Source organism: Parasteatoda tepidariorum, chromosome 7, assembly GCF_043381705.1.
Source record: "Parasteatoda tepidariorum isolate YZ-2023 chromosome 7, CAS_Ptep_4.0, whole genome shotgun sequence".
NCBI classification, from domain to species: Eukaryota; Metazoa; Arthropoda; class Arachnida; order Araneae; family Theridiidae; genus Parasteatoda; species Parasteatoda tepidariorum.
Window position 1 is genome coordinate 51,650,285 of NC_092210.1, and position 25,556 is coordinate 51,675,840.

Below are 25,556 nucleotides of genomic sequence, written 5' to 3' on the forward strand. Positions count from 1 at the left end.
ATATATATATATATATATATAGCTGACGACAAGATTGTATCGTTTCGTTGTTTTGTTTTCTGGCTTTCATTCAACATTAAACTAAATGAGTAAAACTGTGAACAAATTACGAAGCTCGATTTTTGGTTTTTTTTTAATTATGTTTTTAATACAGAATAAATGAAATTTTCTCTTTGGCTTAGTGGAAGATATAGTTTTAAATTAAATTATAGACGATTCAGTTTTGTCAGATATTTTAAAGATAACGTCTGTTATATTTACTAACTTATAGCTCTAATCAAAAAAGTTGTTTTTTGCTCGCTCTGTAATACTTAATTAATTTTTATCTTTTATGCAAGTCTATCTGAATGATGAACATGGTCGTTGTAGCATAGACGGAATAAAACACTAAATTATCATTTCTAAGGTTATCCGAAACCACACGTTTATTTAGTTTATAGTTTTGCTTTTAAAACGCGTTACTATAAAACAAAATAATTTAGAATCAACGATAATTGAAATAAAAAAAAGTTTTGATCTTATTAGCAAAAGTAATGAAGAAATGGCACTAAATCGTGGAGGGTAAACATATAAAAACACCAATGTCAACATATGTGTGAATGACAAAAGTTAAACCCACTTGAAAAATATGAGTTTATTATACTTACATATCCTCTTGATTTTTTACTGTATTATTTCAAATCTGCAAATACTTGAAATTCTGCTTAAAAAGGTGGACCAGTCAGTTGCCAGAGAAGGCCAGCATAGATTAAAAAAACAAAATAAAGTGACAGCAGAAAAAAGAAATTTACAAAAATTTCGAATTCAATATTTATTAAGTTTCATGAACTGCGCATAGGATTCAAGTATATAGAGCCCATACTTTAAGATATAAATACAAAACAACACACATTGTCTTGTTTTAGTTTCGATAATAATGTTATAACAAACATGGTGTAATAATAATGCAATAAATATGCCATTTTTCTTAAATATTCGTAATTTTAAATGCAATGTAATTAAAATTTGTAATTTTAAATGTAATGTAACTAGAATTTGTAATTTTTATTTTGTATCTGTATTTAAATGTGATTAAAATTTGTTACTTTATGTGTGATGTAATTATTTTGAAATCTGTAGAAATAGTTACTAACAAATAAGAAACTATGTATATTTAGATCCGCTTTACCTTATTTTGCTTAAAGAGCATTTACCATTTTATAAACTTAGTCTGCATTGACCATGTAAACTATACTTCTCATATTCCATACTTTGCCTAAAAACATTAAGCATTGTAAACAGTACCAATATTTTCAATTAAATGGTAATATCTATAATACATAATATGAACCTCATTCATTTTAAAATTTCATTTACTTTTTAATTTTCAGTTTCTTCAAATAGACTTTTTCCTAACAAAAATTTCTAACCAGGAATAAATTCGAAGTTAATAACACAAAAACGAAAAATTTCTCTAATTAGCATCATCCTCTTTAATAATCACATCATAATCTCGAAAAAAAGACTCACCATTTTAATTTTCTGAAAAATAAATTTTTAACTTATTTAAATTTTCAGTTCCTTCAACTTGATTTCGCATCATTCTTCCTAACAAAATTTTCTAACCAAGAATAAATTCGAAGTTAATGAAACATAAAAGAAAAATTTCTGCAATTAGCATCCTCCTCTTTAATAATCGCTTCATAATCATGAAAATAAGACTCAACATTTAAATTTTTTGAAAAATAATTTTTCAAATTTTCAGTTTCCTCAACTTGATTTTTTCCTAACAAAAATTTCTAACCAAGGATAATTTCGAAGTTAATAACACAAAAAAGAAAAATTTCTCTAATTAGCATCATTCTCTTTGATAATCGCATCATAATCATGAAAATAAGACTCACCATTTTAATTTCTTGAAAGTAAATTTTCACACTATTTAAATTTTCAGTTTCTTTAACTTATTTTTTCCTAACAAAAATTTCTAAGCAAGAATAAATTCGAAGTTAATAACACAAAAATGAAAAATTTCTTTAATTAGCATCCTCCTCTTTGATAATCGCATCATAATCTAGAAAATAAGACTTACCATTTTAATTTCCTAAAAAATGAATTTTCAAATTATTTAAATTATTAAATTTTCAGTTTCTTCAACTTGATTTTTTCCTAACGAAAATTTCTAACCAAGAATAAATTCGAAGTTAATAACACAAAAAAGAAAAAAATTCTCAAATTAGCGTCCTCCTCTATTAATAATCGCATCATAATCAAGAAAATAAGTCTCACCATTTTAATTTTTTGAAAAATAAATTTTTAAATTATTTAAATTTTCAGTCTCTTCAACTTGATTTTTTCCTAATAGAAATTTCTAACCAAGAATAAATTCGAAGTTAATAACGCAAAAAGGAAAAAATTCTCTAATTATCATCCTCCTCCTTAATAATCGCATCATAATCTAGAAAATAAAACTCACCATTTTAATTTCCTAAAAAATAAATTTTCAAATTATTTAAATTATTAAATTTTCAGTTTCTTCAGCTTGATTTTTTCCTAACAAAAATTTCTAACCAAGAAAAAATTCGAAGTTCATGACACAAAAAAGAAAAATTTCTCTAATTAGCATCCTCCTCTTTAATAATCGCATCATAATCATGAAAATACGACTTAATATTTTAATTTTTTTTTAAATTAAATTTTCAAATTATTTAAATTTTCAGTTTCTTCGAAGTTAATTACACGAAAAGGAAAAAAAAAATCTAATTAGCATCCTCGTCTTTAATAATCGCATCATAATCATGAAAATAAGACTCACCATTTTAATTTTTCAAAATTAAATTTTCAAACTATTTAAATTTTCAGTTTAATCGAAATTAATAACACAAAAAAAAGAAAAAAATTCTCTAGTTAGCATCCTCCTCTTTAATAATCGCATCATAATCATGAAAATAAGACTCACCATTTTAATTTTGCAAAAAATAAATATATAAAGATTATTTTCGTTATGAGAATAACAACTGAAAAGATTTCGCTCAAAAATATAAAAGATTCATATGATCAGTTCACATGCACTCAAAAGAAGTTTAATAAAAAAGAATCCAATTCCTATCAATTGCAGACTTTTAATTCTCAGTCTGTCTGTGTTTATTTTTCTGTGTGGCTTCACCATTTTCCAAGAAAGGCTTAGAAATCCTTCTTTTTTCTTGATACCCTATAAACACCAATTCACAGCAATTCATGAGAAAATCGTCAACACTTTTTTCTCCTCCCACATAAGTCTATATATAAAAAAACTTAACCACCAGGTGGCGCTCTATTTTTGAAACCAAAATGCAGACACCATTAATTTACTATTATTACAGAGCGGCTGGATTCGTTTGCTTAGGTAAGATATGGGCTTCATGATTAAATTTTAAAGAAATTTAGCATTTCTATGCACGTTTTCGTTTCTAACATTCGTACTTTTTTTTTGTTAAAGTTCTATTTATTTTATTTAATTTGATGCTTATTTTTAAATCATTAGTAGTAAATAAATTATTAAGACTTTTTTAGTAAAGCCCATCTGGTAATTTGTCTGAACTTTTCTATGTAGTTGTTCCCTGTCTTGTAACAAGTAATATTCAAAAATAATGAATTATCCATATTTTTTATTAAAAGATTGCGCTTAACTTCTATTTTTCTGTTAAGTAAATCAATAACTGTGAGTACATTCTTTACTCATTTTTTATTTTAAAAACTTAAAACTATTGCCATGAAAATTACAGCAAAATTATTAAAAATATTAATTTTTAAGGATTTAATTTATAAATAACTGTTTCGCCATATGACATTTCTCAAACGTATTTGTAAGGCAAAAAATGTAATAAAATTTAAGAAATAAATATAACGATTATACTAACTTTAATAAAAACTTAATTTGCTTCCAAAATTTCAAAGGTAGAAAACGAGCGCAGAAAATAGACGCCTATTTTCAAGACTCGTTAAACGTGAATGGGGAAAATAAAACAGATTTGAAACAGAAAACAGAAAGTTGTCAACAAAAAAGATGAAAAACAAAACAATTATAACAAGTTATTAATATATAACTACAAAATACAGACAAGATATTAATATAGATATGAATTATTAATTTTCAAGGGTTTCACGGGGTATTACTTTCTTGGGGTTTTGCGAATTCAACAATTCTAAAATCATTCAAAATGTTTAAGTTCTTAAAAATTAAGCTACCCCACTAACCAGTTAAGAAATCAATGAAAAACTATTCCTAAGCATCCCTTAAATTTAAAAACTTGAAATAAAAATTAAGCTTTAATGGCCTGCTTTTAATGTATTAAAACTAAATTATTCGGTGGGGTACAATAATTAGTCAAATTGTTTTAAAGCTGGTATACATTTAAAATATCAAAGAGAAGATTACGAAAAATTAGATCTTTCATCGGGAGCAAACACTTTGAATAAATCACAAAGTGACAAAGGTATATCTTTGCACAAAAATATATGTTTTCAGCACGATCTAACTTTTATTTTATTTTGGAAAAAATTATATAGGAAACAACGCTTTGAAATTCTTACATTTTTCGAAAATTTGGATATTTAAAAATTATATTTCAAAACTAAAAATATAACATTTATATTTATACTATTTAAAATATTTTTGTATACTATTTTTGTTTTTTTTGTAATTGTATATTTTATAATGAATTACGTTGCCTTTAGAAATAGGAGTACAGCTTTTGTAGCTTTTGAGAAATCACCATTCAAACAGGTAAGTAGAATTTTTTTTCTGTTCTATCTTTCATGGGTAGGAACTAAATTCTTACAATAGTTTCTTACCATTCATTGCATTTTTTCTAAAATCGGTGACAAAACTTTGAAGGATTGAGCCACTCAGTTATGTCATTAAAAATTCCGTTTTGAAACTAATTGCGTTTTAAAATTCAATCCGCATAGTAAAAATTACGCAAACTCATTTACATTAACAGTCCCAAGCTTGTTCTGAGAATACTGAAAGGTAAAATGTACGGTATAAATTTGTGCCACAATGCGGAATAGTCATTTTATGTAAATTGTTTTGTTTTTTTTTTTTTTTTAAAAAAAATAATTATATGAAATCAATATTGTTGTTTAAAAATTGCTTAACCAATTATTTTTTAAATGCTTGCAATTTTAATAAAAACATTTATCTCTTTTCTATTTGAAAAAATATTATTTCCTCTCCTCCAAAAAAAAATACTTAAGCCTCACACTAAGAAAAATAATATGGCTAAAACTACTAGAATATGGTAAAATTACCATGATATTTGGGTTGTTTCTACAGAAGCGCTCTGGTAATCATCTATTATGTATAATTCTCTTACGTGGCTCCCAAATTTTGGCTGTATTTCTTCTCCGCCGATGGCAACGTTTGCTTTGTTTTGTTTACGTTTTGAAAACATCAAAGCATTCTGCCTTTTAATGATGTGTTTCTGATCTATTATATATAATTCTCTTACGTGGCTCTCAAATTTTGGCTGAAGTATTTTTTACAACTAAATAAGATTCTTTTCACAACACTTAAATATTTACTTTATTTTCTTCATATATCAGTCGGCAAAGATTTCTATTAGGTTAAAAAACATTTAGCTAAAAAAATAACGAATTCTAAAAGAAATAAAAATAAACAACTTAAATAAAAATGCTGTTGCCAGCCATAGAATTTTTTGAAAGTTAACTTAATAAATCAAAATGACAAAGAAGCGCAACTAGATCAAAATTATGATACCTGAGCGCTTGACGTAACAAATCCTTCAATTCTATAAGTGTTGTATCGCCAAATGCCCAAATTAACAATTGTGTTTTTAAAGAAATTCTATAAAAAGTTTTGAATAAACAACCTACTTCTACAACTGCTTCTTGAAGAACTTGGCTCATTGATTAAAAATATTGTTTTAATTTTACAGTACTAACTTTACTTCTACTTTCATTATTGCTATGACCCTCTTTCATTACATTTTACAACTTCATGCTAAATTTGAGGACTTTAAGTTGTTTTGTGGTTGAATACTGACATTTAGAAATGTGTACATAAAAAAAATAATATTTAGAGGTTAAGAGTTGCCTCAGAAAAATTTGAATTGTTGACATTGAACTTAACAATGGAAACAATCGTTTTTGTGAAAAATTGAATTGTATTGTTGACATCAAAACTAAAAATATTGTGTTTCAACTTAACAATACTACCTTAATTTATACTTTAGAATTGCCTCGGAGAAATTTGAATTGTTAGCAATGACTTAAACAAAAAGTTTTATTTTAACTGACAAATACTATATTATAATTTTAACTTTTTCTATGACTATACTCATTTTCTTACTCTTTTCTTTGTTTTTTATACATTTTATTTTTTTGTGATAAAATAAAAAACTTATAGTTGTTCTGCTTCTGAACACTGATGAAAACACAAAATGATGGGCTTCATCAACAATCAAAAATATATACATTTATTTTACAAATTCCATATTATTAAGGTGGCGCCCTTCAGAGAATTAAAAATACAAAATTATCTTCATCAAAGCCGATGCTTTACATCCGGCGTTCAGTGGCAGACTACTATTTCATATTGTTTTACAACACATGGCTTTAGCCCTCTGGTGGGAAAGACTTTAAAACAAAACTTACAACAGTTACTTTTCTCAACAACTGAAATTTAGAATAGTGTGATTAAGAAAAATATGTGAACTGTTTGCAATTTCAAATTAATATTGAAATGTACAGGTTTAGAATTTTCTACAGTGAAAAGTTTTCGGAACTTCAGTATTCAAAAAAGTATACAAAAGCTAGACGTTAAGAACGTATCCAATGAGCGAGCAAAGCGTGCATTGGATTGCGAAGCAATCCGAAATGAACTGCGAAAGCCGTTCCGGGGGTTGGTGAGCGTTAGCGAGCAGGGGGCGAAACCTCCTAGTTTGATAAAATTAAGACTAAAGTATTGTTTTATAATGAGTGTTAAAATTTGATAAATTTAAAATTTGGTAATTTTATCACAACAACTTAATTCTAAAAACCATTTAGTCGGTTACCTTTACTTTTCAGTTTAAAATTTCTTTCTAAATGTGTGGTAATACGAACAATAATTTTGAAAATCAGAAATTCTGATAAGCCGTTAACATACAAACTGAAAAATTACCAAATGAATGGTTTAAATACCCTGTATTTTGATTTTCATTAACTAGAATTAAGGTTTTTTTGCCAGAGTTATCATTACCATTTTGTGCGGTAATTTTACCCGATTTTTTTTCTCCGTGCAGAAAAGTTAATCATAACAGTATTGTTTTTTTATTTGATGTTAGGCATGATGCGACTTTTCTCCAACCTTATTAAGGTATTTTTTTATATAACCGCCGTTGAACAGCCTTCCCAATTTTATGGGTTTACGGCTATTAATTTTCAACTCCGTAACCTTGTAATTTTGAACCCAATCCAGAAGACAAGGGAACTCCTGGATCGAGTACTGGGAAAAAATTTGACTTCGTGGAGGGTGTTTTGATGGAGCTAACCCGCATTTGCGTTACATGGAGAGGAAGACCACGAGAACCTCCCACGGTTAGCCTAACGGCAAGGGGACTTTAACCCATGATCCGTCTACCACTGAAGATATTTCTCGTCAGCACTGTGGTCGGTGCAAGCCAGATGCGAAATTAGTATCGAGTGGGATTCAAACCCGGTTCGCCTCATTGGAAGGCGAACGCTCTATCCCCTGAGCCATCGCGGCTTTTATTAAGGTATTTAAAGAGATTTTGCAAAGCGCTATGTTTCCATCCACTAATGCTACTTGAGACTCACATAGCAAACGTGAAAATTTCCCAACTTATCGCAATGTTATTAAAGAGTAAAAAAAGATATTATCTGTGACAAACGTTGCGCAAAATCTCACTTTCGCAAAAGTTGAACCATAATATAGTATAGCATGAAACAAAACTACGTGACTAAAGCACTAATAAAGTTACTGAAATAAACATAGCATAGGTTTGGTTCGATAAACAAGACCTTTCTTAGTGTCTGAACACCAAATGACAAAAGAGAAGTAACGAGACAATATTTTTGACATAGAATGGCGTCGTCAAGCTTAGGATAATACAGCCCAACATGAAAATTATAACCACATTTTGATTCAACAAGCTACTAAGTTCTTGACTGTCAATGGACTTAAGGGAAAGTTTTCATCATAGATCAGCACTAGTTTTTTAACATTTTTGAGGAAACGTGTAATATTGACTGAAAAATTGAAGAATTTGATCAAACTCTTTTCGGTTACCTGCAAGGAGAAAAAAATTTCGGTGAAATTACCGTACTTTATGGTAATGACATTTCTGGTTAAAAATAAATAAAATAATAAATAGAATAAAATTAGGGGAGAGTCGGGTAAAACCGCCCACTTAAGGAGTGTTGCTTATGTTTCTGTATAATATTGAGTAATAATCAATATTTTTGTATGTTTCTATTGTTTTATCATCTAATTAAATAATGCAAAAAGAATAAACCAAAAAAAAAAATAGTTTAACTTAAAAAAATAGAAATTTAAAAAAACATGTTTTTCAGCTCTTTTCAAAATGTGTCGGGTAGCCCCGCCCAGTTACAAAAATTATGTTTTTCGACTGTTTTTTAGGTGTAAATGAAAATGACCAATGTATTGACGATAGATAAACCTCGTTTATCATTTTTATCACAAAATTATTTTATTTATTACATATTTATATACTTTTAGTGAATTCTATCATTTAATAACAAGAATATTTGTTGTTAAAAATGCATATAACTTTCAAATTTGAAGCAATAAAATAATAATCTTTGCAACCGTACATTTATCGACGAAATAAAATTGGACGGTGATACCCGACATTCATGTGAGCGGGGCTACCCGAAATCCAATTTTTTTGTAAATTTGTAATTACTCGAACAATTTTTCACATATAAACTTCTTTCTTTGTGCAAATTAAACTTAAGACTACATCCTTTAATGCTGTATGTATAAAAAAATTATTTTTTAGTATTGAAATGAAGTTTAATCGAAACATTCAACCAATTTTTCTTAATTTCATGACTACTGTATCCAATATATTTTCAAAACTATTGTTTACCATGTTAACAGCTGCATAAATACTTGAAACTTTGAAAATAATCTTTTTTTAATATAACAATTAATGTCCGATGGCCCATTGACTTGAAAAAATATTCTATACATATGAAATTGACAGTGGGCGGGGGTACCCGCTGGGGGGGGAGGCTACCCGACTCTCCCCTAAATAAATTAATAGAATAAAAAAAGCATAATTTAGTTAATAATTTAGTTTTATTAACTAGTTATCAATTAGTACCATTAATTTGGTATTAATTGATTAAGAGTAGAAAGCCCATTTTTCAAGACTTTTCTGACCGTAATGAGAACAAACAAAAATGATTCGAAATATAAAACTTAAAGCTATCAACAAAAATTAGAAAAATAAAAATAAACAAAATTGGAAAAACCACTGAGAAAAACAAGTTATCAACAAAAATTAGAAAAATAAAAATAAACATAATTGGAAAAACCACTGAGAAAAACAAAGTTGAAAAACTGAACAAGAAAACCACAATGGCCAAGAGGGGCTAATCAAGGTAAAATACATTTCCCCGCGCTATGGAGAGATGGTAAGGAACAGATGTCTTTAACAAGGAAATTGACATTCATATGAATAAAACAAAATTCAACAGTATTAAGATGAGCTGATGCGGCTGAGGAAGATATAATTTCGGCCCAAGATCCCAACAATGTGCACCAATTGATAAATTCTCGTATTCCTGACAGTGGACAAGAATAGCGAATTTAATATTTATCGTGTTCCTTAAGTCTAAATTTTAAAGTGCGTATAATTTGTCCGATGTAATCAATGTTGCTTTAACAAGGTATGTGTTAAATTTCTCCAACGATTATTAAAGCTAATAGGATCTTTAAAAGACAATACTCTTAGTTTTTTTTAATCTCTCGGCTAAGGTGGTTTTTCTAGTTTTTTTTTCTCTTTATTTTAAGAATTCCCAGTGCTTATAACATTTTGTTTTATAACCGCCGTTGAACAGTAGACCCATTTTTTGGGGCTTACTAACCGTAGTCTTGTAATTTTGAACCCAATCCAGAAGACAAGGGAACTCCTGGATCAAGAACTGGGAAAAAATTTGACTTCGTGGAGGGTGTTTTAATGAAGCTAGAATTAAGGTTTTAACAGCCATTGAACAGCCAAATCAATTTTATGGGTGTACGGCTATTAATTTTCAACTCCGTAACCTTGTAATTTTGAACCCAATCCAGAAGACAAGGGAACTCCTGGATCAAGTATTGGAAGAAATTTGCCTTCGTGGAGGACTTTTTGATGGAAACCCGCATTTGCGTTACATGGAGAGGAAGACCGCGAGAGCCTCTCACGGTAAGCCTAACAGCAAAGAGACTCTAACCCATGATCCGTCTACCATTGAGAATATTTCACATCTGCGCTGTGGTCGGTACAAGCTGGATGTGGAATTCGTATCGACCAGCCATCGCTGAGATTCGAGCCCTGTTCACCTCATTGGAAGACGAACGCTCTATCGCCTGAGCCATCACAGCTCAACAATAAGTGGCTCATAACATTAACAGGATTACAAAAACAAAACAATACTGAATTTTCCTAAAAAATAGATGCAATTTAAGTATAACTCTTGAATTGTTTTTCTAACGCTGATAATTGTTTAATGTAAATATTGTATTTTTTGATTTGTATTTGTAATTATTATTTTAAAAATCAGCAACTTTGTAGCTTTTTTTTCTTTTTTTTTTCTTTTTTTTTCTTTTTTTTCGAAAACATTAAAATTGTGGGTAGTGCAAAAATTTCTAATTGTATTTTTCCGTTTAAAAGTAAAGAGAAAAAAAGATTAAAATATTTCATAAGGATTTTAAAAAATTAAAATGCAAATAAAAAGTACGTTATTGCTTTTTTTACCTTTCAAAAAACATAAAATGATTAAATTGATTAATTTTGAAATTATATTTCAAAGTTTTGAAGAAAATATCGCTCTGAAAACGTTTTGAATCGAAAAAAATAAATAATGAAACAAAATATTGCTTAGACCGAAATGCATCTTCATATCATGCAGTATTGAGCAAAAAAAAATCTGTTTAATTAACCAATTTTACTAAATCCCCCCCCAAAAAAATACTCAGTGCTTATAACATTAACAGGATTACAGAAACAAATAAATACTGAATTTTCCTAAAAAATACACACAACACAACTTTGATCTTTTAATAAAGCCTTTCTACCTCTGATAATGTTTTGTTATTTTCAGATGGAGAATAAAATAAAAGGAGGTAGAATTTACAAACTTGGCGCAGACGGAAAAGTTCAGACGGCATTCAGCATTAAAGTGATCCCGTACTCTGAGGTTAGAATGGATTAAACTACTTAAGTTGATTAAATCTTATTCCCGGTTGAATTAAAATAAGCTGAGACTATAAACAGTTATTTTATGTTCGGCTGTCTCTTAAATTAGAGAAGTCTTTTAAAGCTATTTTATCCGACTATTGTATGACTACTTTAAATTTAATATAAGTAATATTAAAATATTCTCGAAAACTGTATGAAACTGTCTTAAAGTAAAATTATGTTTATTTTAATAAAATCGGTTTAATAATATTCATTGTTAGAATTTCTAGGAAAGTAAATTTAAATAACTATTTATTTAATTATTATTTATTCAATTATTTTTAAATATTCTCGAAAACTGTATGAAACTATCTTAAAGTAAAATTATGTTTATTTTAATAAGATCGGTTTAATAATATTCATTGTTAGAATTTCTCGGATAGCAAATTTAAATAACTATTTATTTAATTATTATTTATTTAATAATTTTAAAATATTCTCGAAAACTGCATGAAACTGTCTTGAAGTAAAATTATGCTTATTTTAATAAGATCGGTTTAATAATATTCATTGTTAGAATTTCTCGGAAAATAAATTTAAATAACAATTTATGTAATTGTTCTTTTGCCATACTGAAACAAAATAGTTCATATATCCATACATAAGATGGTATTCAAACTGTTAACTGTGATAAATACCATTTATTAACTTCTTACAGCTTATGCGATTAAAACACCAGAATGTTATCGCAGCAATTAGGCCCACCTAGTGAAGTCATTTTGTTTCTTGCAGCTTAGAACATATTATAGCTGAGAGGAAAAATATGTGAATCTGAAGACTGGCAATACGGGGTTCAAGTCCCAGTGTTGACACCTTAATATTTATTTCAATACATGAAGAGTTTTCAGTGTCCTGCACTCCCCAATTTGTGACCCTGGACTATTAGCATACAATACTCTAATTCCCGCAGGACCATAAAGTTGCTTAACACAAAGTAGTCTAGTATTTTTACTGCTAGTTGTAAATGGTTAAAAACCGTATAGTTTTGTATTCATGGTTTTTTAACCATACTAGTTGTTAAGGGTTTCAGAACCATAAAGGTATAAAATGTTCTTTACCATAAACGGTTAAACTTTACGGTTAATTTGATGGACAGACTGCTACTGGTTATTTTACTGCAATTTTGGAATGAAAATTCTAACGGTATTATTTTGCTTCATGATGCTTTGTATGAAATAATAAAAATTCATCGCAAAATTAAAAATAGTTTTACTTGAATTTTATAACAGTTTTGAATCAATTTATGAAATGATAGTTACGCTCCTATAATGTGAAAAAAGGGAGGACTATGTGAAATAAAATAATAGTATGAAGAGTAATGTTAGAGTTATTATTGGGCAATCGTTATTCTCTTGAATCGTATTTCTATTGCGAAATCAAACTTTCGTTGGGAGCTTATAATTTTATTGCAAAACCGCATTTTCACTGTGAAAGGAGCTTTGCTTCAATTATTCTTATTATAGAATGCTGGTATCAAGTGTATTCCTATCATTAATGTTCTATTTATAAATTTCTCTTCTCTTCGTTGAATCGTATTTTAATATCGGCTCTCAATTTTCGCTGATTATTTTCCTTTTATCACCAAATTATATCTTTACTGCAAGATGGTTTTAGATTCTATATTTAAGTATTCCGAATAATAAGCTTTAATAAGGAGAATTACTATAATTTTATATTTTTCTAATCTTATTTTTAAGGTAAGAGCCATCCAGTTCTCTGTAAGAGATTATCCGGCTTAAATTACGTTGCCTCATCCAAAAAAAAAAAAAATTCTACCATTAAATCCCTTTTTACGGAGAAATATTATAATGTAATTTTTTCAGTAGTATTTACTTGATTAATGTAATTCAGTTATTTTACGGTACTTATTATAAATGCATTCTAATGGCACGATAAAAATAGGTTTTACACTAAAAGTATATATACATGTACAGAATATTCGTAAATTTCAAGCGCTGAAAAATAGGTGCCTATTCAGAAGACTCTCCTGCACTGTAAGAAATTCCAGTTGCAATTATGGTAAGCCGAAACTCAAGATACAAGTACTTTTCACCGTAAAATTAGGCAGGTACGCGGGTACTTTTTACCATAACATTATTACCAGAACATGTTACGGAACAAAAAATATGACAAGCTGTAATTTTTACAGTAATAATTACAGTAAAAAAACTGAATCACAATAATTAAATAAATATAAAAATTACTGAATAATATTTTACAGTAAAAATGAATTTTACGGATTAATCACATTAAGAGCCGGTATTTTTAACGTAATTTGATCCTGAATTTTTTTCAGTTTATATTTTTATTACGAAATTACATTTTTACTGTGCGACTGACGTAGATTAATTTATTCATATTTTTTTTTATTTTACAAGCTATCCTGTAACATTTTTTATTTAAGCTCACTTAATATTAAACCAAACTGTTGAATTTCCCAATTAAGAGAGATGTTTTATGGGGAATTATTGATTCCGATTGGAATTTCGGTTCTCTTCGGGATCTTCTAATCCCATAAAAAAACCTTAAGTTAAATTTAGATTGTGGTATTTATCATATTTCTTGGTTTAAATATGAAAATTTGTTTTTCTATGTTTTTAGAAACCAAAGTTGAAGAAATTTACATTGTTCAAAACGCATAAAAATTATGATGTGGTAATAGAAAATAAAGTGATTGCAGACAAACCAGGTTATCCAGGAATTACTCGTAAAGCTTTGAACCACGCAATGGAGGCTTATATGGAGCTCTATGAGGATCAACAGAAAAGGAACAAAAGTAAATTTCCTATTTTTAATGTTTGTTTAATTGGTCCTTAAAGTACACTCTCGGAAATAAAATCCTTGATCTGTAATTCATTCATTTTGAGAATTAATTCGGTACGAAATCACATTATTTGTGAAGAAACTCTCAAATATATCAAGAAAATGTTTCTTTAACTTGACACCTCCTCGTAATGCATTGTGGGAGATAGTTAAGAAGAACACGACTAAGGGATTATTAGAAAAGTGAGATATATTGGGCGCTACCGGATTTCTTTTTTTTTTCTTGAAAGGTAAAATATTTTTTTAATTTGACGAAATTCATTTCGATAGTTTTTTCGTCACTTTGGCAAAGTTTTTAAATCGGTGGATATAGCAGGAAACGGTTTCGTCAAAGAGACAAAGACAAGAAAGAAAGTTTCGTGATATTTGAGTATCTATTTTTTGCAGTGTATTTGTACTGATACGGAGGAAGAAGGTACTTTACAGTTTAAGTTTCCTTAATAAAATGCTCGTTACAGAACCATATTGTGAAAAATACCATTAGTAGGATAAATGAAAACAATTTTTACTCAAACGCATGACCATTTATGAATAGTTTAAGAACAGAACTATTTTCAAATTTTAGAGCAAACAATTTTCAAACGCACCTAACTAGACAATTTTCAAACGCACCCAAATAATACAATTATTTAAAATTTAAAAATGCTTAATAATTGTTCAACTTTGCATCAATGAAACAAAATTATAGAGCTTTGTTATCAGTAATTTAAATATACACATATTATAGATGGAATTTGTCAGAAAAATGGACATCATTTATGTTTACATCATAGTAAACGGTTTACAAGCACAAAAGAATTTTAAATCTTTTATCAAAAATCTTGCACAGTAAATTATATTTCTTAAACTTACTCGACTACTTAAACCTTTTTTTTTATTTTCTTTATCAGCCACGTATCAAACAAAAAAAAATAATTTGGGCATTCAAAAAATAAAACATGGCAGAAACTTATTAGTTAAAGACGAAGTTCAATTTTAATTTAATAAATTTTGAAAGTAACAGTTCGATTTTAATAAATATTTCTGTCGTATAGAATATATAAAACAGAATTAGATACTATCTACTACAGGATAGTATAGAATCTATATATATATATTTCTCTTACACGGCGACAAAAAAAAAAGCCTCATTACAACTCCCCGAATGGCAAAGCTAGAAAATCGACCAATGATTGCCGCTAAAAATGTCACATGCCAAATCCAGCTGAGATGGCTCAACATATAGCACTTTTAAAAACGGAAACTGAAATAACCAGAGAGAGCATAAGCTTGGCAGAAGTGAGTAGTCTTTGTCGATAGATCTCTATTTTAGTATTTTGTCGAAAGCGCTTTTTTTGACGAATTTATATATTACGAATTTATTTGACGATTTTTGATTTGTTTTACTAGAATTTATTTGTTTAAGCAGGTTTTTCCATTGTAATTCACTTTTTTCAATTTTTAATAGCCAAAAATTATAGCCAAAATTTTAACCTTTTTAAAGAAATATCAGTTTTTGAATTTTTATCTTAAGATTTTATACTATAGCACATTTCTAATAGGTTTAACGAATTACATGTCATTTATTTGAATTCAAATTTATTTTAATGACTTAGTATTTACTAAAAAGATGTAATTTTTTTTTAAAAAAAAGTTTTTATATAGATATGAATGATTGTTTTGAATTCTTAGAATTTTGTGCATTTGCAATGTAGCTAAGTTAGTAGCGTGCGAAGCGAACTTGGTTTGTGAAGCAAACCATATAAGATTGCGTAGCAATTTTCGGAGGTTGGCGAGCGTTAGCGAGCAGGGGTCGCAGCCCACTAGTTATACTTATTACAGTATGCTAGGTAGAACGGTATACTAGGTCTTGCAGTAAATAAGTATTCACATATTCTAGGAATTTTCAAAATATATATTACTTCTATTTATATACTGGTCTCTAAAGTACTTCGGGTAACGTTACCGTAATAGGTTTTGGAAATCCATGGTTTAAGCATCCGCGAACCAAAGAACCATGTTCAAGAATATCTTAGCTCTAAACTTCATAAAGAATATTACTTGATTAGTTATAAATTTTTAAATTTTTGTTTGACTAATATTTTATGCATGCTGAAAGTTACGAAATATTTATATAGTATGAGACATAACCTGAAGTATGGGATTCTAGAGTGTAAAAAATTCCGGATCAAATTACGGTAAAAAGTATCTGCACTTAGGGTGACGGTACTTTTTACAGAAAAATTCATTCTTACTGGAATATCTTACGGAACAAAAATCTAATTGAGTGCAATTTCTACAGTAATAATTACTGTTAAATCACTGAATAACGCTAAATAAATAAATATTACTGTAAAAATTACAGTATAATATTTTATGATAAAAGTAGATTTTAAGAATGATGCACCCAAAGTACTGGTACTTTATACTGTGATTTGATCCGGGATTTTCGACAGTTTATTTTATGTAATATAATATGCATATAATGTAATAAGAGTCCAAATTATACAATAAGACTCCAAAGTAATTCAGGTAAAGTTACCCGAATGCACTTTGGAGACCCATGCTGTAATCATATCGACTCAAAACTCCTGTTCTAGAATGTCATATAATCCTAAATTTAAATTAAAAATAAATAATACTTACTAAATAGTAAAGTTTTTAATTGTAATATGATTGATGTGTTTCGTATGTTCGAACTTAACTTAAATTTTAAACTTTTTATTGGAAAAATATTTGTAATTATTCCACCCATTATGGAATGGGTGGAAACAGAAATTTCGACAGAAATTCTAAGTCTTTTGTAGAATGAAAATATATTATCTCCGTTCTTTAAACATTCCAATACTCCTTTTATAAAATTGAGAAATATGTTCTATATACGGAAGAAACTAAATTAATTCCTTGATAAAAATAATATTTAATACTCTTTTTTGAAACTTGAGTATTTGTGTTCCTATTAACGTTGACATATTTGTTAATAAATAAAGGATACACTTTTCAAGCACTTTTATTTATCTTTTTTATCTACGTTCTGAAACTTTCAGCTTCAATTAAGTCTAAAAATACTAATTGCTTCTTCTTAAAAAGTTAGAATTATTCATTTATCTAGTGTTTTTATGGCTCTTAACACTTAACAAAGCTTTCCTCGTTCAAAGATTTAAAAAGCTTCATTTTTTTATGTATTTTAAATCAACATTTTGAACTAGAAACGTTCGGTTTGAAAAGCTCAAAGTACCTATTTTTAAATTTGTCAGAACGATATTTAAAATTACTCATTCAATGTTCTTAATATTATTTGTAAGCAAATATAGTGCCCAAATGTTTTGTTAACTACAATTTTTTATTTTCCTTAAATGGAAATCATATAAGGCCTTTACTAATACCTTTGAGAAAGTTAATCTTTAAGTACAAGACTCTATTAATACATTTGAGATATTTTGAGCACTGTAAAAGTGGTTGTTTGTGTTTCACGCTATTTTTCAGTGAATGCTATCAGTGAGCATAAAAGTTAGTAGACCATGCCTATGAGATAAAATGAATGTAACTTGTAATACCAATGCCATTACACGCCATTACAATTTGTAATACCTTGTAATACAATTCGTAATGGCGTGAATGTAACTTGTAATACCAAATCGTGGTATAATATGAGTATACGGAACTGAGCCACGATGGCTTAAGAGATAGAGCACTTGCATTCATTTAAAGTGGCCCTGATTCAAATCTCAGCAATTCCAGATCGGACCTCTGTGGTTGATGGATCATGGGTTAGAGTCCCCTAGTCGTCAGACTAAACGAGGGAGTTTTTCGTAATTTTTTACCCCGTGTAACGCAAATGCGGATTACTTCCATCAAAAAGTCCTCCACGAAGGCAAATTACCAGAAGTTCCTTGGTCTTCTGGATTGTGTTCAAATTTACAAAGCTACAGAGTTGAACAGTGGTAGTCGTAAATTTAAAATTGGCTCGGCTGTTCAATGACGGTCATAAAATAAAATAAAATATGCGGTACAAAAATATTAAAATTTTAAAGTTCAGCGTTTTCAGTGATTTTTGTCACTGTTATAGTTTCCATTTTAAACATCTTTTACATTTAAGACATAAACCACCAAACTTAATTATTCAATGCAAATCAGATTTTTAAAAATTTATTCGAAATGTTTTTTCATTAAAAATTTTGATTAGAGTGAATAACTATACATAAACAAGAAGGAGATAGAAATTAACTTGAAACTTTAATAAATATGGGTATTCTCGTCCTCCAATTTTTCATATTTAAAAAAAATATTACGAAGAGTGTCAAAGAAGACCAAGATCGGGAAAACTCTTTTTCTTGGCCTATTAAACGTATTTAAACGTGCTAACGAACTGTTAATTCGTCAAAATATTGGGGGAAATGGGAAGTAATGTCGTTTCGGTACGTTTGATATTTGTTATCAAGATTTTATTTTTAACCTAAAATGTATTCACCCTCGTTAGCAACAACTTTTCAATGCCGGATCTAAAATGAATTGAAATGGATGTAAAAAAGGAATTGGTTTTTAAGACTAACAAATATTTAATGTGCCGAAACGACATTACTTTCCGGTCCCCCTAATATACCGAAATCGTTAATGAAAACCTTATCACCATTAAAATTTTTTACCCTAAAGGCTTTTTATTACATCAAGACAATGCTAATCTTGACACTTAATAAAATAAATTATAAAATTTCTTGATAATGAATATATATTTTAAAGTAGCCATCTTCACCCACTGATCTCCACCCAATAGAGAATTAAAGGGAATAAAAAATAAACTTGAAAAAGAAGAAAAGAAGACAGTTAAAGATCGGAAGAAAATTTTTTTAAAAATAAATACACTCTCAAGTCTTACATAAAATCAGTGGCGGGGCTTCAAATGGTTATTGCAGCTAAAGGAGAAAGAATGAAAAGCTTGATTTACTTGTATATTATTTTACAAAGAGAAAACATTGTCAAATGTGTGACAGATAATTGAAGCTGATTGTGGGGTTCAAAATAAGGACGATTGGCAATCCTACAAATTATGAAAGAGTTAAATTTAAATTCAGAAACAAATACCTTTCTCATAACTCGAAGTTAACCGAAATTTCGGGAGTTAGTAAGTAACGCGGCATTAAATAGTAAAGGAAGTCACAAGACGTTTGGTTAGTATATTTATCGTGGCCGATTGGTAAGAATGAAAATTTCTTTTGCATTGTCATTTGTTCCACAACACAGGGATAATGCAAAGATATGATCAAATGAAGAAAAACATTTTGCTTTTTTATAGAGCATTTTTAAAGATTAACAAATATAGCCATACTTATGACTTAAAAAACATATTATTATTAAAGAAGTAAAATATTAAGAATTTCTTTTAGAGAAACGAAGACAGTTTATCTTCAAGCATATAAAATTAGGCTTTTTAAACATATAGCATATAATTTTGGTTGCACCAATTAACGGACGGACCAACCATCTGACATCCAAAAATCCTCCCGACCTAACGCCAAGAAATTCTTATTTTAGGTAAATGCATAGTTGAAAGCGGACACTTAAGAGCATGGCATGAGATCCAAAATTTGGCGAATTATCAATACATAATATAGCCAAAACTAAAGTCAACCCTGTGTTATTAATATTATATTTAAAATAATTGGACTATTACTTACTCAGCAAAACGATCATTAGAATTTAATGTAACTCTGTAACCGAAGCATTATGTGGGTAGAGAAATAATGTAGTTTAAAGAAAAAGAAAATTTAAAATAGATGATGTTCGCGACGCTGAATATAATGACACTTGTATTAAATTAAAAAGTTGGTCGTTACATTGATTGTTTAAGAAAGAAAAAAAATATTCTCTTGTTGCGAAACTTGATAAAAAAATAAATAATTGGTTTAATTTAATTATATTAGAATTAAAAGAATTAAATTTAAGAAATTAAAGAAATTTTAAAAGTTAGAAAATATGTAATGCCTATAATGGCATCATAATGTTCTTATCCATATATTACATAATTTCATAACAAACTAGCTGGATGCTCGGGAATGAAAACAAATCCATTAATTTGCACTGATAAACAGTACAAAATCATACACAAAATTAAAAGGCATATACCGACAAAATAGATGAATCCGAAATAGTTTTTTTTTTAAATTTATTATTTGTTGCTCTTCCCGGTAGATTCACGTTATCATTCCTCAAAACAGGTTTTTAGTAGTTCATCCCATCAAAATAATGATTAACTATATTCAGCATGAGGCTATTGCTCGAGGCCAACTCTAAATTTTCTATTAAAATTTCAGTTATTACCATAATAGCTATCTTTCACCAAAATTATTTGAACAACCTTGACGTCAATAATGGCATGGTGGCTTTCAGCTTTAATTTAAAATTTACCTTTTAGTACTTAACTTTATTTCTAATTTCATTTACCATCAATTTTAAATTATTTATTTTTAAGGAAACACACGTTCAAAGTATAACCAGAAATAAAATAAATACGTGGTTTTAGAAAACGTTTGAAAGACCAATTTGGAGACAGAGTCCTCATACACTATCCACGCTGATAATTGACGTAAACTAACAGTAATTAAATGCGAAAAACTCCTTCTTTTTTATTAAATAAAACTATAATCTGTCAAACACTACTGATATTATTTTTTAAATATTTAAGAACAATTGTTTATTTAATTAAACAATAATTAATTTTAAATTAATGCGCAAACTCAATTTTCAGCGCCTTTCCCGAACAGATTAATTGAAAATTTTGAACAACTTTTAGAACCGGGGGATTGAAATTATCTTTTGTTCCCATTGTCTAAATTTTGGATGTTAAACTCGAACTTTTCTGAAATTGTAAAGGAGAGAAACCGCCACACTTCTTAGTTTCCTTCTTAGTTTTTTTTTTCTTTTTAATTTTATAAAAATCGGAATTACGTTGAATCATTACAATGTTACCTTGAGCAACAACCTTATGCAAAATCGCCTTAACCTTTATAAAGAGTTCAATTGAATCCTAGTATCATGCAATCAAGATTAAGGTTGCTTCATTTGCTCGGTATAGTTCAACGTGACAGGATGTTACAACTTTGAACCATATTATGGGTTCAATAAGTAACAAAATTTTTTTTAAATTTCAAAAGACAGTATATTTCAAGGCATTCATGGTATGATTCTTTTATTCGATAATTGGGAGAAAAATACTTTTTTACGTAGGTTTATTAACCATTAAAAAGTATTGCATTTATTTTAATTTTTCCAATATTCTAAATGTTTCGGGCTCAATTTAAAATACTTCCAAAAAGATAAAACACGTATATTCAGTAGCTTAAAAGCCCTCTTTGTAATTGGTTTCATGACTTAAAAAAAAGAAAATGGCCCGTCTCTGTCATGGTTGGATAGTGTTTTTGAATATATTTAAAATTTCGTAAAACAGCTTATAAGAAAGCATTAATAGGAAAATAATTTATAGTTTGTCACGGATTATAAATTTGTAACAGTCATGTATTTCAAAGAATAACGTTGACTAATGTATTTGTTCTACATTTTTTTGACAAAACATTGTATTTACATTCATTATTTTAAACATTATTATCAGGCATTTCAATATTTTAATGTCCCGGATTAAAAAATCTATAATTTTGTTTCTGAACGAAGAAAGTTAAGAAAAACAATAAGTTTCATTTATTGCGCTTAAACTGCAAGTAAACAGAACTCATTAGATAAGTTCAAAATGAAGATAAAACAAAGAAAAATTATCGACATATGAAAAGGGGGGGGGAATAATAATTAAAAAAATAACAGCAACAATTTTAAAAAAAAGGATGAAATTTTATTTAAAAAAACCGGAAAAAAAAGATATAATCTTTTCATCAGCTCACAGGATTATGTCCGCAAAAAAGAGTGATTATATCCGGATAAGAGCGGATAAAACGATTATATCCGCTCTTTTTTGCGGATATAATCGTGTGAGCTGATGAAAGGATTATATCTTTTTTTCGGGTTTCTTTTAAATAAAATTTCATCCTTTTTTCTTTTTCTTTTTCTTTTTTTTTTAAATTGTTGTTTGTTATTTTGTTACTTATTATTCCCCCCCCCCTCTTTTCTTCATATGTCTATAATATTTCTTTGTTTTATCTTCATTTTGAACTATATATATATACATATTAACAAAAGAATACATATTAGCAAACAAAAGGTTTTACACATTACATATTAACAAAAGGATATTGCATGAAATTATAACAATCGTATAATTTATGAACTAAATTACCTCTTTTTTTTGTTGAAAATATCGGCTTAAAGAGAAAGAAAAATGGTGACTGATGATTAGTGAGCGGAATCACCTAGTACCTTAAAAGATCAATAACATCAAGTGTCATTTAAAATAATATAACCTTTGAGTTTTAAATATTTTTAATAAAAACTATTAATATCATATTTTGTAAATACAGTAAACTCTGTCAAAAACGGAATTGATTGGAGCGAAATAAAAAAAATATTTATTTCACCCTGATTTTCCATGTATGCAACCTCACATTTGCATAAAAAATAACGATTAAAATTCCACCTCAATCCTTATATTTTAACTAAATCTTTTAAAACTTGAAATGGAAATCTAATTTAAATTTCCATTAATATAAAATGCAAAACACATATTCTATATGTGCTATCGTTTAATATGATTTGAAGAAAAAGTCTCTCAATGTTTTCTCATTTTCATCATTTTTAATAATAATAATAATAAAGTTCAACATGATGAAAAATATTTCGACGTTTTCTTTTATAATAAAAAATTAAGCAACTTTGTATCTTATAAAGCATCTTGCTGACTTTCGTTCAGCTAGTTTCTTTAATCTCTTCATAGCACTAAGATTGCTGAATTAAAGAACTCATCAAAACGTTCTATTGAACGGTGCAAATTTTGTCGTCAACTTTCTAAATAATTAAACAAACAATCATGAAAAATAAACATCACATTACGAATCAGTAGAACATTACCCCTTTTGACGAATTTTCATATATTTTGCTCTCTTTCTCACTTTCCGTTCTGCATGAGGCAGATTACGGCTTATACAAACAAAGCTATTTACAATAGGGTTTTTCAGAATTTTCAAAATTTTCGATTTTGACGGAATTCCACTTTGATACTGAGCTCATCTTTAACAGAGTTCACTGTACTTTTATTAGCTTCAAGTAAATTATAATTTTAATCTGGTTTTCTTTTTTCTAGGCAATGCCAGCTTATACCTTCACGAAGACAGTGTTATCGTCCAACATTTTAAGCCCTGATTTCATTCATGAAAGTTATTTTATACTTGGTGCTTTTACTGAAAAATATTCTTATGCAAAGTAATTTGGGATAACTAATGTAATTGAAACAGACTAAATGTCATATTTATTTTCATTATCTATTGCTTTTGTGGAAAGGAAATAAAATTTATTAAAAATGCATTTATCATAGAAGAATTTTTATGTCATGTTTAAGTTAAATATCTTCAGATATTTCAGATTAAGTTAAATATCTAAAGTTAAATATCTTTATCTGCTGAATTTTGAAAGAAACTCTTTTCTTTCAGTATAAATTTAAATTTTGTCAAAAATAATATGAATAATATAATAAATAATTTTAAATTTATGAAATTAGTAATTCCACAAAGGCTAACACAAAAAAAAATTTTTAAATCAAAACTTTGTTTTATCGCTTAAAAAAAGCACTCAAGTAATAAAACTCTTTTTGTGCTTCTCTTTTAAATATGAAGCAAAACAAAGATTTTTTTTCTTAAACATGTGAATTAGCGCATTCAATGCTGATGTTCAATATTAACACATTAATGAGAAGTCTGTGACGTCACTTTAATAATAAACGGATGTTTAGTGACAGTAATTTGTTCAACAGTTATAAAATTAGTAATTTCACAAAGATTAATGCAAAAAATATTTTTAAAATCAAAACTTTTTTCACTTTATTATTGAAAAAGAGCACCTTAACCAAGAAGCTCTTTTTTAACTTCCCTTCCAAATATGTAGCAAAACGAAGATTTTTTTTACGAATTTTCTTTTCAGAAAAATGTTAATTAACGCATTCAATGTTGATGCTGAACATTAACATTAAAATTTAAAGTCTGTAGGGTAACTTTAAACATAAACGTATGTTAGGTGATAGGTTCAACGTAATAAAGCACAGCGCAAGCCTTTCGATCCATGCTATCCATTTATTGATTCATGTTATTTTTGGTTGATACCCGTTATTTTTTCATTGACATTGACTATAAGGTGATTATTTTGAATACGTTAAAATAGTTTTTTCTACTTCAACCTAATTAGAAAAGATTTAGTGTATTTAAGTTGCGAAATATGACTTTTTTATAATTTTGCACAATATTTTTTGCTTTTCACCAAGAAATATTAGGATGATTTCATTAAATTTTCGTAAGCTAATTTCAAGCAAAGGAAATTTTTCTTCTTTGAAGTATATAGATACCTCCTAACTCTTCAACATTCAGCAACTTTTTGAGCATATTTTGTGTAGTCAAGCAAAACTCTAAAACAAGAATAAAAATTATCTGCAATGTGTATACCAAATATACTCGAATTGTGTTTGATTTACCAAGCATTCTTCTTACTTAAGGAAAAGAGACAATTTCATAAGTTTTGAAAATTATCTTCAGAAAATTTTCAAAAGTGTAGTTGGTAACATAAAGCCCTATGAAAGAAAGCTCTATAAAAGATAGCTCCATAAAAGTAAGCTTTATAGTCACACACAGATACTAACACTACTAACACCATATAATCAATTTTATGAACACTAACACCAATCAATATTAGTTTTAAAATTTCTGGCATAAGAAAACAATTGTAGGTATATTTTCTTTTTAGAAATGTTTGTAAAACGTAATTACACATTAAACAATACATAAAATTAAATTTGAAAATTAAAGTGACTAATTAAAGCGACTAAACTTATTAACTAACTCACTAAAATGTCAAACTATGGTGATTGTTTTATCCATGGTTTATTTAACCCCTTGCACTACTCTGAAAATCGGAGCAAGCCGTGACTGACTTATGCACCCGAATATTCAAGAAAAGAGCCTAACACAAGAGAGATAGACAGAGGATTAGAGGATAAGAGATTAGGAAACAATATATAAAATACCTATTCATATAAAGAAGAGATAAGAGACTCAGACCAATACCTCCTAGATTGAAGAAAGCCGAAGGACGGAAAACGATGACTCATACAGTTAGGCCCAGATTTGCTGATCACTTCTGACGAAGCTTCTCTTTTTGGTACTT

The 25,556-nt window shown here is 28.2% G+C and overlaps 2 protein-coding genes across 5 annotated transcripts in view; one reads left to right on the forward strand and one right to left on the reverse strand.

Moving 5' to 3' along the window:
* LOC139425960 (multiple epidermal growth factor-like domains protein 10) overlaps nucleotides 1-25,556 on the reverse strand; it is a 64,029-nt gene that overhangs the window by 14,159 nt on the left and 24,314 nt on the right. Inside the window, exon 1 of one of the 4 annotated variants that reach the window (XM_071182964.1) lies at nucleotides 22,531-22,616. The exons of 2 other annotated variants lie outside the window; for them this stretch is intronic. The gene's annotated coding sequence lies outside the window, so the exon portion shown is untranslated. Of the gene's footprint in view, nucleotides 1-647; nucleotides 701-22,530; nucleotides 22,617-25,556 lie in introns of those variants that run through there. One more of the 4 variants, XM_071182963.1, reaches the window with a different exon arrangement.
* On the forward strand, nucleotides 3,301-23,711 carry LOC107453811 (uncharacterized). Its single transcript, XM_016070768.3, has 5 exons — nucleotides 3,301-3,361; nucleotides 4,693-4,741; nucleotides 11,311-11,406; nucleotides 14,049-14,223; nucleotides 23,491-23,711. The coding sequence occupies exons 3-5, from the start codon at nucleotides 11,311-11,313 to the stop codon at nucleotides 23,547-23,549; spliced, it is 330 nt and encodes a 109-aa protein (XP_015926254.1). The 5' UTR covers nucleotides 3,301-3,361; nucleotides 4,693-4,741; the 3' UTR covers nucleotides 23,550-23,711.

Coding starts and splice junctions, on each gene's coding strand:
- LOC107453811 (XM_016070768.3), top strand. CDS start 11,311: ATGGAGAATAAAATAAAAGGAGGTAGAATTTACAAACTTGGCGCAGAC. Junction 11,407..14,048: donor AAGTGATCCCGTACTCTGAG/GTTAGAATGGAT, acceptor CTATGTTTTTAG/AAACCAAAGTTGAAGAAATT. Junction 14,224..23,490: donor TCAACAGAAAAGGAACAAAA/GTAAATTTCCTA, acceptor TCTTTTTTCTAG/GCAATGCCAGCTTATACCTT.